The 14,142-nt window shown below is 35.2% G+C and overlaps 1 protein-coding gene across 1 annotated transcript in view; it reads left to right on the top strand.

Annotated features, from left to right (window-relative positions):
• The window catches only part of LOC148355267 (adhesion G protein-coupled receptor D2), a 169,150-nt gene that overhangs the window by 38,527 nt on the left and 116,481 nt on the right, over positions 1-14,142 (top strand). The window contains exon 17 of the mRNA XM_088350211.1: positions 2,004-2,124. Within this exon, the coding sequence (XP_088206337.1) occupies positions 2,004-2,124 (121 nt within the window). The remainder of the gene's footprint in view (positions 1-2,003; positions 2,125-14,142) is intronic.

The raw sequence follows: 14,142 nt of genomic DNA, 5'->3' as shown, positions 1-14,142 counted from the left end.
GTACAAAGGATATTTTTTTAATTTATATTTTTTCCTCCACAAAAATGCACCCACTGACCCTAATGCACTGTGCTTATATTGAATGTTTAAATTTGATTAACAATTATTAATCAAAGCATGGTTGATAATATAGATTTACATGTTACAAGTGTGTTAATATCAAATAGAAATTATATTTATTAAAATGATCAACAATTATTCATTAAAGCATGATTGAAAATATGGTGTTATAAGTCAAACTCAGCTCATTTACTAAATTCCTTGTCCAACTCAAACACTTTTTCTGTAATTCAAATAAAAAAGAGGGCTAGGATGCATTTAGTTTTATGAATTTTAATTGCTAATTAATATTTGTGTTATTAAAAAGTAGAAATTATAATACATTTATATTATTTACACCCTAAAAAATGCACTCACTGACCCTAATACAATGAGCATATTTTGAATGTTTAATTATTATTTTTTTAATCAATAATTATTAATTACAGCGTGGTTGAAAATATAGTGTTATATGTTGTAAGATGCCAAACTTAGTTTATTTAATTAATGTGTTCTTCAACGCAAAAATATTTAAGGATTATTTTTTCTCTAATTTAAGTAAAAAAAAAAGATGGCTGGTATATATTTAGTTTTATGACTTTGCATATGTATCTAATAAGTGTGTTGATAAAAACTAGAAATTATATGTTTATTAGATTTATATTTTTTCTTACCCTCAAAAATGTGCCCACCAAACTTAATGCAATGTGCATTTTCTGCAATGTTTATATTTTCATCAGCAATTTTGAATTAAAGTGTTCTATGTTGGTACGAGCCATACGCAGCTCATTTAATCAATGTGTTTGTCAATTCCAAAATATAATCAAATTGAATCAAATTCAACTGTCTTTATTGTCATTGATATTAACGTCTTGAAACATTGTATTCAACGAGATTAGACCTGACACTCCAAGGTTATCATGTCATAAAGACTTGAGAGAGAAAGAGAGAGAGAAAAAAAACGACTCAGGATAGAGAGATACTAATATTTACAAACTAGTGCGTAGAAACTGCCCCAAGTTATTATAATAGTGCAGTGAAGGAATAGTGCATCAAAATACTTGCAATGCATTTAAAAAGTAGTGCAATAAAATTGAGCAGCAACAAAATCTCCCAAAATAAGCTGCAAGATATTTTAACATTTTCGTGCGCTTGGCAGAAGTATTGTTACAGACTAAACTCAGCTCATTTAATCAATGTATTTTTCAACTCTCTATATAAAATCAAATTAACCAAATAAGCAATTGCAATACAAAAACAATTATCCCTGTTTTTTCATACTTTAATTTCAATTAAATGTGTGAGAAAATCTTGGCCTGAGTGGAAATTTGACCATTTTTACATTACGATGCAGAAATATCACAGCTGCTGCTCCGGGCTAACATGTAGGAATCTTTCCCACATGCGATCCAGTAGATTTCCGACCCAAAGTCTTGTAAATGATTCTATTGGTAGAAAAGATGTCAAAAGTGTGTATTTTTTTTCCCGACCTCAGCCCGCCGGGCCTCACAGTAGGCACACTATTAGAATTTTCAAAATATTCCCTTGAACCATCCGGCACCTCTGGGTGGCGGCCATCTCGGAAACTCAAACAAATTCCCCCTACGAATCCGTCCGCCGTCGGTGTCACAAATTGAACACACGCATTCACATCTGCTGCGGTTTGGCAGTCACCTGAGTGGGAAGCTAATTCCACTCTAAACAGAATTAAATGAGATTTAAGGTGGGAAGTTGTCACCTTGTGAGCCTTCCCAGCCACACAGCCACCGTGTGGAACAGCTCGTCATTCAGAAAGATCTACCAAAAATTCCCCCCCTCAAAACTACGAAGCGTGACCTAAAGATAATTTGATTAATAATTATATACAATTTTAAAAATGGAATAGCTGCATATTTCGTTTCTCTTTGTGTTTAAAAATCATGTATGTTTACTGCTTGCTTAACATGATTGTCTTGTGATCACAGGGCTGCTGTGAAAGCGGTTTTAGTTCTGCTGCCGATTCTTGGACTGACGTGGCTTTGTGGTGTCCTCGTGCCATTCTCCATCGTCATGGCGTACATCTTTATCATCCTCAATTCCTTACAGGTACACAATAAACAACGTTGGGAGGAATACTTTAAAATTGTATTTTGATACAGTTACTCATGTCCCTTTTGAAAAATTGAAATCAGAAACCTAATCCGAATACCAAAGTGCTATACTAAGGTAACTAGGTTACTTTTGATTACTTTTGTATTACTCCAATGCCATTTATGCTAATGAAATACAAAATAAACATAATATGCTAAACATTGTTTAAAATCAATGAACAATTTAACCTTTAAAAATATTTTGAGGAAACCAAGGTCAGGTACTGTATTTTCCAGACCTTAAGTCAGTATAATTCGCAGCCAAAAAATGCATAATTAAGAAGTCCAACTCGTAGTATAAGTCGCATTTTTGGAGAAAATGAATTTCTTACATTTCAACAACCAAAACATATATGTCATCTTGAAAGGCAAATTCAAAGGAAATACAGAGATACTAAGGTTACACGTACGCTCGAATACAACAGTAACGGTGTAACATATTTATTTATTTATTTATTCAGATAACTCCAGTATAGAGAACATGCTAACCAAACTATCAGCTTCACTCGAAATCGCTGAATCTAATCAAATCCTAATCCTCTGTGTAACTTTTAACAGTCAACAACTTAGGTAGGTCCCGAGGTGGACTATGCGCCAGCTTCCTTCTTCCGGTTTTACGTCCAGGTTGAAATGATCGACACAGGCCTAGAGCGCTCTCTTGTGGTTTAGTGTGAAAATAACATGCGAAGTGATATGGAGTACCGGTAATAAAATTGTAAAACTCAATAGTATGATAATCTGTTAATAATTTCACATATGAGTCTCAGTGGGGCCTTACCCCCGGCCACACGATAAAAAAACTTTGAATTATATTCCGAAAAATACAATAGTTATTTGCTTGTAATCTTACACAAAAGTGCTACAATTTTAACCACGTAGCAAAAATAAAACATGAACTTTTCTGGTTTAGTTTAGATTAATAGCACATTAATACAGTGACCCTAGAGTAGATTTTGAACAACAATTGACTGCAAAATACAAAACAAGATAATCAAATTTACCTAATATCTCTGAGCATATCTCTAGAACACCAATACGCATACAGCCTCACAAAACTGTAAGCTTGCACCAATTGAACAAAATAAATACAGTGTTTTTTGAAATTTAAGTCGTAAACTTCTTCAAAGTGCAGTATTCAGATTTACTCGGCTAAATTTATGATTCTAGCCTAAATTCACTGTATAATCTAGATGACAAAGGAAATGGTTTTCAGTTTTCTCCCATTAGACAATTTTTACTCACGGTGCCACATTGTACAACATTGTAATGAAGCAGTATTAGAAAGAATTCATCCAAAACTATGTTGTACAACGTGGTACTGTGTGTACGATTGTGTGGTGATGAGAGAAAATTTAATAATATTTCCTATGTCATCTAAATCCTTTTTTCTACCTCTTACTAATTATTTTTGTTATTTTTACCATTATTGTTATTATTATATTATTATTATTATTATTATTATTTTTATTATCATCATTATTATTATTATTATGGATATTTCTGTTATTGTTCTTATTGGTAATAATATTATTGGGCCGGGCCGCAAGCATATAGTCAATGCTATAAACCCGTCCTCGGTACAGAAAAGCTCACCAAATCATAAGCATGAATAATGGTTAAGGTGTATTAATATTATTAGCATTATGTAATTATTATCAGAATCATAATTATTCTCTCTATTATTGATATCCATTTATTGTTTATTATTTTTTTGTGTTATTTTATTGTATGTATGTGTTATTATTATCATCCGTTTCTTTGTTTAAGTGTAGGAATATATATAAGATAGGCAATAATAAAATCACCAAACGCTATCATGTTGACTACTTAATGATTAGTTGTAAAATTATAAGCCTTTTTAGAGGAGTGTAAATTCTTTTATGATTCAAATTGCTTTACGAATTTCTGCAGACAGACAAGCACACGCAAACACATGCACTATCACTCATTATGTGTGCTGATGTCACGTAATTTCCATATTTTTTTATTTTTTCATGAAAACCAATGTGATTCCCTTCATGGCATTTCAGGTTGTCGGTTACATCTGCATCATAAACACAGTTATTATGATTTTAATTTTTATCTTTTGCAAAAATAAGCGCTGATGGTAAAATGTAAATGGCCTTAAATGTTGTATTACTTTAGAGTGGTTATGTGTACTGTAAATTCGAATGAAAAAAATTCATCATGCCATTGGAGTTGGGCTGATTCCTCACATAATAAGTCACCGTTTGACAAATTTTATATATGAAACAAATATATTCATTTTGTCAGTCCAGGCATGTGTGTGTCATTTTTATGAATTACGGTGTCGGAGTAAAAAAGAAAAAGCTTGCTGCATTTATTAAAACAATTTTGAACAAAAAGGTGGTTTTTGTAGGTGGTTACTTAAAGAGACACTGTATATTTGACTACGAGACGTCGCTGTCTTAAGTACTGCAACAAAAAAAGTTCACAAGGTTTTTAGCCTTTGGGGCTACTCGTAGCAGCAAGATAGTGGACAATCTTGACAGCTCCCTCTAAATGAGCCTCATGTTATGTAAAATAAAAGATAATTTCTTGACCTTCTAGTATTTAAAAGAATGCATATTTATTTTACATTTCATGTATTTTTGCTTATTATTGGGGTTCCTACCCCTTTTTCTTGATCAAATTCAAACCATTTTTAAGGTCTTCCAAACATATTTTTTTTACCATGAAAAGAAAAAAAGAAATCTAGTGCAAAGCATGTATTTTGCAGAGTCACAAATCTAACTGTGATTTTCATATGCAATATTTGATCTTGTCAGTGCATTTATCAAGACACACTGTAATTTTTATACCTTTGTAAATCGCAGATATATATTTTTTTGAGAAAAATCTTTTCTTATATAGGTGTTGGGTAACATGACTAATATGTAGCTTACATTTTCAGTTACAGAAAGTTCTTCCCAAAACAATTTACCACTGGGAAATGCTACCTTCATTTTTTGCATGGTCCATAATAGATATCCATAATTGATACGTAATCCAAATACATGTTTCCCTAGTGCCCTGTTTAGTGTAGCATCCACCAGTACTCCTGGGCACGACCCGTAGTGGGCGGTGACACTTGAGTGGACAATACCGTACAAAGTAATGCCAGCTGCAGTTAGTCATGAGGATAAAATAAATCCAATGGCAAAGCAAGGCCACTACAGAGTAGTGTCGCATCATTTTAAAGCAGACTCGAACACTTGAAATGTAAGCATTTTTAAACCATTGAAAACATAACACTAAAATTCAAGAATTTTAAAGAATTTTAAGCACCCATTCAAACCCTGTATTATTCCGATCAATATTTTAAAAACAAATTACGCTTATTTTATCGCTTGGAGGTGCTAAATGAAAGACAGCGTCCCTTTAAGAAGTGACATTTTGAAGTCTGAAATTAATTTACACACACACGTTTAAATTGGTTCTGAATTATTCAAATTTGCATGTGTTAGGAGATATACTTGCTTTCCATAGTTTTCATTGCGTTTGAAACTTCTAAAAGCCCCCAAAAATATTAAAACCAGAATACAACTTTAGGGCAATTTAAAAATATATCTATTTACTAACTATATCCTGCTTTTTGTCTTCAATGAGAAGTTGAAAGGTTTTTCATTACTGTATACATTTTGCACTCCCTCTGGATGTACAGACCGTCAAGGATTTTGTCAGTGGCAAAGGCCGATGCAGAAATGGGGGTAATAAGAAAAATAGACTGAGGAATGGGGTTTTATTGTAGCAGTCGATTTGCTTTTGTAATGTTTATTTGTATTAGTCTCCTTATAGGCAAGTTAAGGTCAGCATGATTATGATGATCAGCGGCTGCTTTTTGTGCAGAAATTCGAAGACTAACGTTTATTTCTGAGTAGGGCTATATAACGTAAGAATAAACTTTTTTTTGCTACATTGTTTCCAGTCGATTGTGCACATTTACTTATCATTGATTACCTTACAGGGACAGTGTGTAATATTTAGCGCCTCCTCGTAGTGAAATAAAATAAAATCATTCATTTAAAAAACAAAAATAATTTGGATGAATTTTCTTAACTGATGGGTCAGGCCCCAAAATTGGGTTGCAGACCCATTTTCAGTGGGTCGCTGGCCTTTAACGCAGCAAAATGATGCTAAGAAGAAGAAAAAAAACGAGGTTAAATTACACTCCTTAACAGTAGATGACGATAATGCCCTGTTCGATCTCTTCTACTTGTTCAGTCAACCGGCGTGTTTTTAGATGGCCCAAATCTAATTTTTTTTTTGCGATTTTGTTGGTTTTATTTCCTTTTTCTGCGCGTTATAATGAGTCCTAAGAAAGTTTTTGACAAAGGGAAGGAAACGTGACGACGATCGAGTTAAACAACAAAAGAATTGTGAAATTTAAAAATGGGGTATCTGCCTTTGAAGCACTGCTAGAAGATACTGTTAACGTTTTTACATGTTACATTTTTAGCTGTTTATCAGTATATTAATTTTTACTAACAACATCATCAAATAATTATCGATGTTACATGCTTTTGAATTTCTATTAGTATATGGCTATTTTAAAACTATTTTAGGGGGTCACTTAGATGCGATGTAGGCCTATATGCGGGTATATACGGTCATTTGAGGTTTACCGGTCATTTTGTTTTTTGTAAAAGTGAATATAATTTTCAATCTCTGCTTTATACTGCACAATACATTCATTGGAGACGTTTGAAACGTGGAATGTTTTTCTTGATTTTGATCGCAGCTTGTTATTAGGGTGGACGGCTGGGTCCTCAAACAGACCAGTTGAGAACCACTGATTTAAATAATAGGGAAAAAACATGACTATCATTTAAACACAAATTTTTTCCAAATGCTTGTATGTCAGGAACTTTGCATTTATTGGACATAACATGAGCCTCACCCTAGGAAGCTGTCACAATTGTCTGTTGTTTTGATACCACTGGTACCCCGACACCTCCAAAGGGTTAAGGGAAAAAAATGAAAAGTTTTGGTCCCTTTCAGTGTCTGTAGTTTGTAGTCTTCCTTGTGTTTTTTAGCACTTGTTTTTGGTTGTATTACATACGTCCAACGACATCTGACTGTTAAATATTACACACTATCCCTACAATACTTAATTACTCCCCTACTCTTGTATTAGTAATAGGAAAGAATGAGTAAAATAACTGCCCTTGGATATCTCCATATTACACAATATTATTCAACTGAAGTTTATTTATCCATCCATCCATCATCTGTACCGCCTATCCTCAGTACGGTCACGGGGATGCTGGAGCCTATCCCAGCTATCTTCGGGCAGTGGGCAGGGGACCCCCTGAACTGGTTGCCAGCAGGACACACAGAGACAGACAATTGATTCGCTCATTCAGACCTAGGGAAAATATAGACCGGCCAGTCAACCTGACATGCATGTTTGTGGAATGTGGAAGGAAACCAAAGTGCCTGGAGGAACCACACGCGGGCAGTTTATTCAATTCAGCTGTATTTTAAATAACAAATCAATAATAGTTTTTCCTGTTGGATGGTAATGAAATCGGATTGAATTGTCCTTATTGTCATTTATATTGATGTAGTTTCGTGCAATAGCATTTAGCAGCAAAAAAATAAATAAATAAGGAGTGGATAATTCAAATAATAAGAGGCCTTCTTCCTACAGCTAATATTTCATAGAAAAGAAAAATCTTGCTAATGTTATTGTCTTCCTTTTTTCTTTTCATCTCAGCATGACTCTTTTTCAAACAATGCTCTGATCAGATGTAATATCACCCAGAGTGACTCAGTCAAAAGTCACATTTGACCCTAATCTGTCCTTCCAGTTACATGTTAAGAATATATCTTTTTTTCCATTACCGTAACATTGCTAAAATTCGCCTTACGCTGTCTTAGTCTGATGCTGAGATTATAATTCAATCGTTTGTTACATCTTGTCTTGATGAGTATAATGTACTACTTTCCCTGAAACTTTTTGTGATTAAGGTCTATGCTAATAAACATAACTTGACTTGTGAACATTCTCCTCGTAATGTGGAAATATATTTGATTCAGAATAGACCACTTGAAATGAATGTTTTAATCAATAATTCAGTCCTTTTGGAATAGCTCAACACCTTATTGTAAATGGGTAAGTTCTCTGGCCGTTTTTCACCAGTACATCACTGTTTTCAGATGTTTTGTTCCGCTCTGTCAAGAATTACTCGAATGAGCGTACTGCAAAAATTACACAACACACTTTCTGGTTTGAATGTAAATTTGTCATCTTTGGTAAACCTCAAAGAAGACTGTGGAACCACATGTTTTTGTCCAAAGGTGCACAACAGTTGGTCTGTACAGAATTAACTATAAGACACATCCTCTGTCTTTGTCAAAAGTGGAGTGCTCACGGGTCTTGCTGAAGTGATACAAGGGCTAGTCACTAAAAGCTTGAGTGTAATGGAATATAAACCCCCTGGAATCATTTATCAAGGAAGGGTGAGAGCTTTGATTCAAGGTAGAATCATTTAAGGTATGTGAGAAGATGAACACATCTTTCGTTTCTTGTGATTTCCCGTATTAATGGCGAGTTTTCTCTCACTGCTTGTGGTTTCTTTATCTGTGGCTGGATAAAGTGGTGCACATCCCTTGAGTTTCTTTTGATTCAGTGTTTTTGCACCAATTGAGGTATATAAATGAGCATTTTTTGGTCATAAGCAGCTCCTGTTTATATTGAGTACATGAGAGGCATACACGCCAGAACCAGATACTGACCCAATGGATTGTATGCAGTAGTTGGAAGGACACAAAATAGGTTTTATAATAACTGCAAGCAGAGCTCCATGTGGAGATGATGTAACGTTGGCCAGGGAAATCAGAGATCACAACTGCAAAGTGGGCATCTGGGAACTGCGTTCCAACACACTCTTTTTTTGTACAACGGTGACATTTTTCCTGCTCCACAGCAGCTGTTCATTCCCCAGGTGCAGAGATGTAAAAAAATAAACCAAAAATTAATATCATGATCATCATACGTTCAATTCATGTATTTAAAATCTAATTGATTTCTACAATGATTCAGACATTATAAGGCAGTGGTTCTCAACTGGTCTGACTTGAGGAACCAAAATCCACTTAGGATTTTGCCGTTTAAAGCAGAGATAGTGAGTGCATTCAACTTTTTTCAAAAAGCAAAACGACCAGCAATCCCAAAACAACTTTGAGTACTGTATAAACTCACATATAAGCCTACATAGCATTTAACCCAATTCCGTGAAACTTAATAATAGCCACATACTAAAAGGAATATGTGCCCAAAATAATAATGAAGTTTGTACCTAAACAACTGTTTGACAACCAAATCTGCAAAGGAATTATTCATTTGTGTAAATAGTAAACATTAATAATTCAGTAAGAAAGCTTAAAATATAACATATTACACCATTTACTGTACCTTCAAAAAGTGCTTCAATGGCACACACTCGTACACCATTATGGTAGTTAGTAATCATTTCCTTTTTTGACTCGATTGATGTTGTCTTTGTTTCCCTCTTATCCTTCCCCTTGTCACTAACTTTCTCGGGACCCTTTATAATGGGCAAAAAAAGTAAGTAAGATAAACAAATCACAAGCAAATGAGATGTGGCTCCTCTCAAACAAAATTGGACAGAAATGATTGACTGAACAGGAGGAAGAGCTCGAGCAGGGCATTGTTGAGGAGTCAATTTAAGTCACATTTATTTGTATAGCCGTTAATCACAAAATATCAATGACACATCCCCTGTTCTTGTGTTTTTGACACTTTATTTTTTTTGTTATTTTCATATTTTGCCAAGGCACAGGTCTGCAACCCATTCTTGACCCACCAGTTGAGAAACACTGTTTTAATGCACATTGAATTCTTACTACCAATATACATACATACATATATGGTGTAATTGTATGGTTTAGGATTAGTTTGCCGACATGTCAATGAATTTCACCCAAATCGTGTAACACCTCTTGCGCCACAACTTAGACCTGATACCAACAGGTGTAAAGAGACATCATTTCTCAGCCACCAAATTGGGTGTTGTGCTGGACGCATGTAAATGTGAGTACATTTGAATGCTAAGCATTATGCCACACTCTGCTTGATATCTATACATATGCATTTCCAAAATGCTCGTTCCAGATTGCTTTCCATCCATTTGGTTTTCTTTGACTTTCACAAAATTTCAATTTGATGTTGAGCAATTTGAATTACAATTGTAACTTCCTAGTTTCCACCTTTAAACATAATTAAATGTCAAGGAATCAAACAAAGGCCGTTCTGATTCAATTTGGCAAAATATTCAATCCTTAACAAGAAAATTACAATCTTTTTTGTTTTATACTTACCAATTCTGGTAACCAATAGGGAAAGTTTATGTGCTATTAGCATGGAATCGATGCAACACTATACTATTAATAGTAAATTGCTGCCTATGTTCGACTGATCGAAATGAATAAAGTGGAATATAAACGTATTTTAACAATAAAGGGAATTACAGTAAAAATAAAAGGTTAATAGCATTTTTGTTGGCGTTATTTGCCTGTCATCTTTTACTGGCCCAAGCCTAAGCAACATAAAGCTAACATGTCACGTTTTACTGTTGAATCAATAAAACCGATAATGTTGACATTTCATTCCGCGTGCTAGTACACTTCTATGCCTCCCCATATACCTTCTAGCCTTTGCCAGTGCACATCTCACACTTGCGCTATGCTCACCCTGTAATCAGGTCATTTTGATTTTTAACTAACTTTTTTCAGGGTGTAAAATGTCCTAATAAAAAGCATAGTGTTTAAACATATAAGCATATGGCCAATTTGGTAAACTCCATTTTTACAATTGTAAAGATGTAGTTGATGGATTTAGATCTTTCTGTCCATCTATCCATCCATCGATCCATTCATCCATCAATCCATCAATCCATCCATCCACCCATCCATGCTTCAAGAAAGTTTAAGGAGCTCTTCAATTCCTCTGAGTGCATTTGAACTTCTATCACCCAAGAGGTTTTATGAGCAAATTAACCATAAATACGGGCATGCCTCATCTGCCTACTTATCAACCGAGTGATAAATAGCAAACATGGTGGGGGGACAAAAGGGTCCCTGCGGGTCCATAAATTCTTCCACCCAACTGTCATCCAATCTCTGTGCAATGTCATTCAAAACTTTTTGTGCTATCCATTACGGAGGTATAATAGGCTCTTGGCCCTGCACTGTCCATCCTATTATTAGGTCATAACATCAAACTATCAGCAACTTGGAGAGGAGGATATGGTTGACTTGAACCAAGAGCAGAAGACAACCAAGTAAGGATGTGGAGGAAGTTTGGATGCAGCCGTAATGTGAAAGTGTAGTCGAACTTTGCCTGGATTAATTTACTAGTAATGGTATCTTTTGTTGTCGATACAACTGTACGAGTACCTTTTGCTGATATTAAATAATTAAAAAATAATAGGTATAGATCCCGCCCCCTGAAAGCATCCAAGTGAACCCTGCATAGCTTTAAAACACATCTTCCTGATCACTAAAAACACATTTAAATAATAATAAAACCTAAAAAAAATGTAAGATAAATAAGATGATGTTAACAAAATAAAATGTTACTTTATCATGAGCACTTACCATGGAGGGAGTTTCCATAATGAAGGTGTGCGTGTGGTTCGGTAGAAGGGGGCACGTTTTCAAGGAGAAGTGACCGAGATCTCATACCTGTCAACCTATACATTTGTATCATTTGATCATTTCAAATTGTTCACGCCATATACACATTTTTATACTATAGATATTAATCGCATCTTTCCCATTTCAGCTCTAATGTGGATCGTCTCGGTCACTGGTAGCAGACGACAACGCCCTCCTAGATTGCTGATGTTGTTACAGTATTCTACATAGTGTGTCGTGCTGTGCGTAAATAGGTGCTGCTCAGTGTTCGTAAGGTTTTGTTATCGCTTAATAGGTGGAATAACAACCACTAATTTAGGACAAATTGGCTTTGTTTAAAAGGTATGAGATTGAGAGATTGCTGTTGTTTCAAAACCACTTAGTGTACACTCAAGATGAAAACATCTATAACTTTGAATGAACCTATATAATTTTTCGCTTGGAGTAGTTTGCATGTGCAAACCGGAACGGGCTGATGCCGACATCAAGCTGTCACGAGTGGCGAGCGCTCTTGAGTGGTCTCTGGTGGTAGCCTCTGAGAATGCTCGTGACCTAGATTTTCCATTGTATGCGGAGCAAGATTTTTCTTCCATACAACACTCATCAAAATTCTGGTGTTTAGAGGTGCCTCTGTACTTCTTGACAAAATCATGTCCATTGTTTTATACAAAATAATGTTAGGATGATGAAAACATTCATGTTAAAGTGGTCATAGGTATAAAAATGCAGATTTATTAATAAACCCATGTTTTAATTGGTGTCTTTGATAATTATGAGGTGCGGATGAAAAAACAAACAAATGCGCGACACGATTGTTTGCAAGGGAAAATAACTTTCCCTTTGAAAAGGAATCCTGTTTGTGTTGCATCCTCAATTACCAGCTTCAGCATTAAAACAATATTCAAACGGGATACCAAGGTCAGACTGATTCCCACCAAGCCTTTATGAGATGCCACATATAATGAGGGTGTTGAACAGCCTTTTTAAGTTGTGTATTTATAGTATTTTGTCTCAACTTGTACTTATTTTTCTTCTCATATGCTTGCACGTTTTTTTGTGGAGGGATTTTAGGTCCATATTTGATTTTAATGACTGTAAATATTACAATGAATTGTGGTCTTTTTTGGTAGTGAATGAATGGAGTCGAAGACAAGGCTTCTCCCAGTAATTTCATTTCAATTTATTTTTCATTCCCTTCCTTTGAATTCAAGAGAGATGCCAAGAAGCTGCATACTATTATATGTAAAAAAAGGAACAGCATACTTCCTGTTAAGAGGGAGAATTCCTAAAGTCGTAAGAGCTCCCCTTGTGTAAAACCTGCTGACATTTATTTGGCTTAGAATTACCTGTCTGCTCAATTTGGTAATAGCCTGTGTCATAAGAAAGCAAACCATCATTTTCAGCCATGTCTCGCCTTACCTGCGTGTGGGTCCACCATTTATGTTTGAAGCAACTGTAGGTATAACTTCTATATCGTGAGGACTTTTTTGTCAGGTCTTCGCAAAGGGCAGCTGGAGGGTCAGAAATTAGGAAGGTGAGGATTAGAAGTTGAAGTTTTAACCTTAACAGATGTGGCCTTTCATCAGTTTCAGAATTCATGATCTCACCACCTGACAACCTTTCCTCACACCCAGTCATTTGGCGGCTTTCAAGCGAGGGAACACCCAAAATGACCCGTTTTGAAGCAGTGTCTACACATATTGTATCTGCAACTCCTTTATTGCTGTTGCTCAAATAAACTCACTATAGTGTGTTTACATCGATACAGTAAACCCATAGTGTATTCATGCAGTGTTGGCTGTTTGCGATTAGGTTGAAAATTGTCCTGGTTTTTGTTACGCTGCCATGCTGCAGTAGATCTGTAGAGTTTCTGCAGCTTTGATGCATACTTTGTGGATAATTAGTGAGAACTGGGTCAGCACAGGGCAAAAAAGCAAAACCATGTTGTTCTTTTGGTGGGTGGCAGGGAGATGGCGGGATAGAGTTGAAGTGGGGGTTAGAGTGTTGGGAGGTTAAAAGGCTGTCAAATATTAGTGCCAATTCGCATTCAGGCGCTTTCTTTACTCTTCAGGTTGAAGCAAATAAGCAGTGCCGCCTGTGTTTTTTTTTCTAAAATCGTTTTGGTGGATGGATAAAGTATCGTAACCGTTTCTCTTTGGTTCTTTATGAATTTAAGAGTTACAGTAGTTGCAACACTAGCACACTCTTAATATGGTATAATTTACAGTGAATGAGAACAAGTGAGTCAATTTTATGGGTAGAGCCTTCATTCCCAAGGTTAACTAAAGCATTCGATTTTAAAAATCTCCCT

Source organism: Urocampus carinirostris, chromosome 12, assembly GCF_059441175.1.
Source record: "Urocampus carinirostris isolate Australia breed hairy pipefish chromosome 12, RoL_Ucar_1.0, whole genome shotgun sequence".
NCBI lineage: Eukaryota > Metazoa > Chordata > Actinopteri > Syngnathiformes > Syngnathidae > Urocampus > Urocampus carinirostris.
The sequence above is the reverse complement of the archived record's forward strand: the minus strand, read 5'-3'. Positions and strand labels throughout refer to the sequence as shown.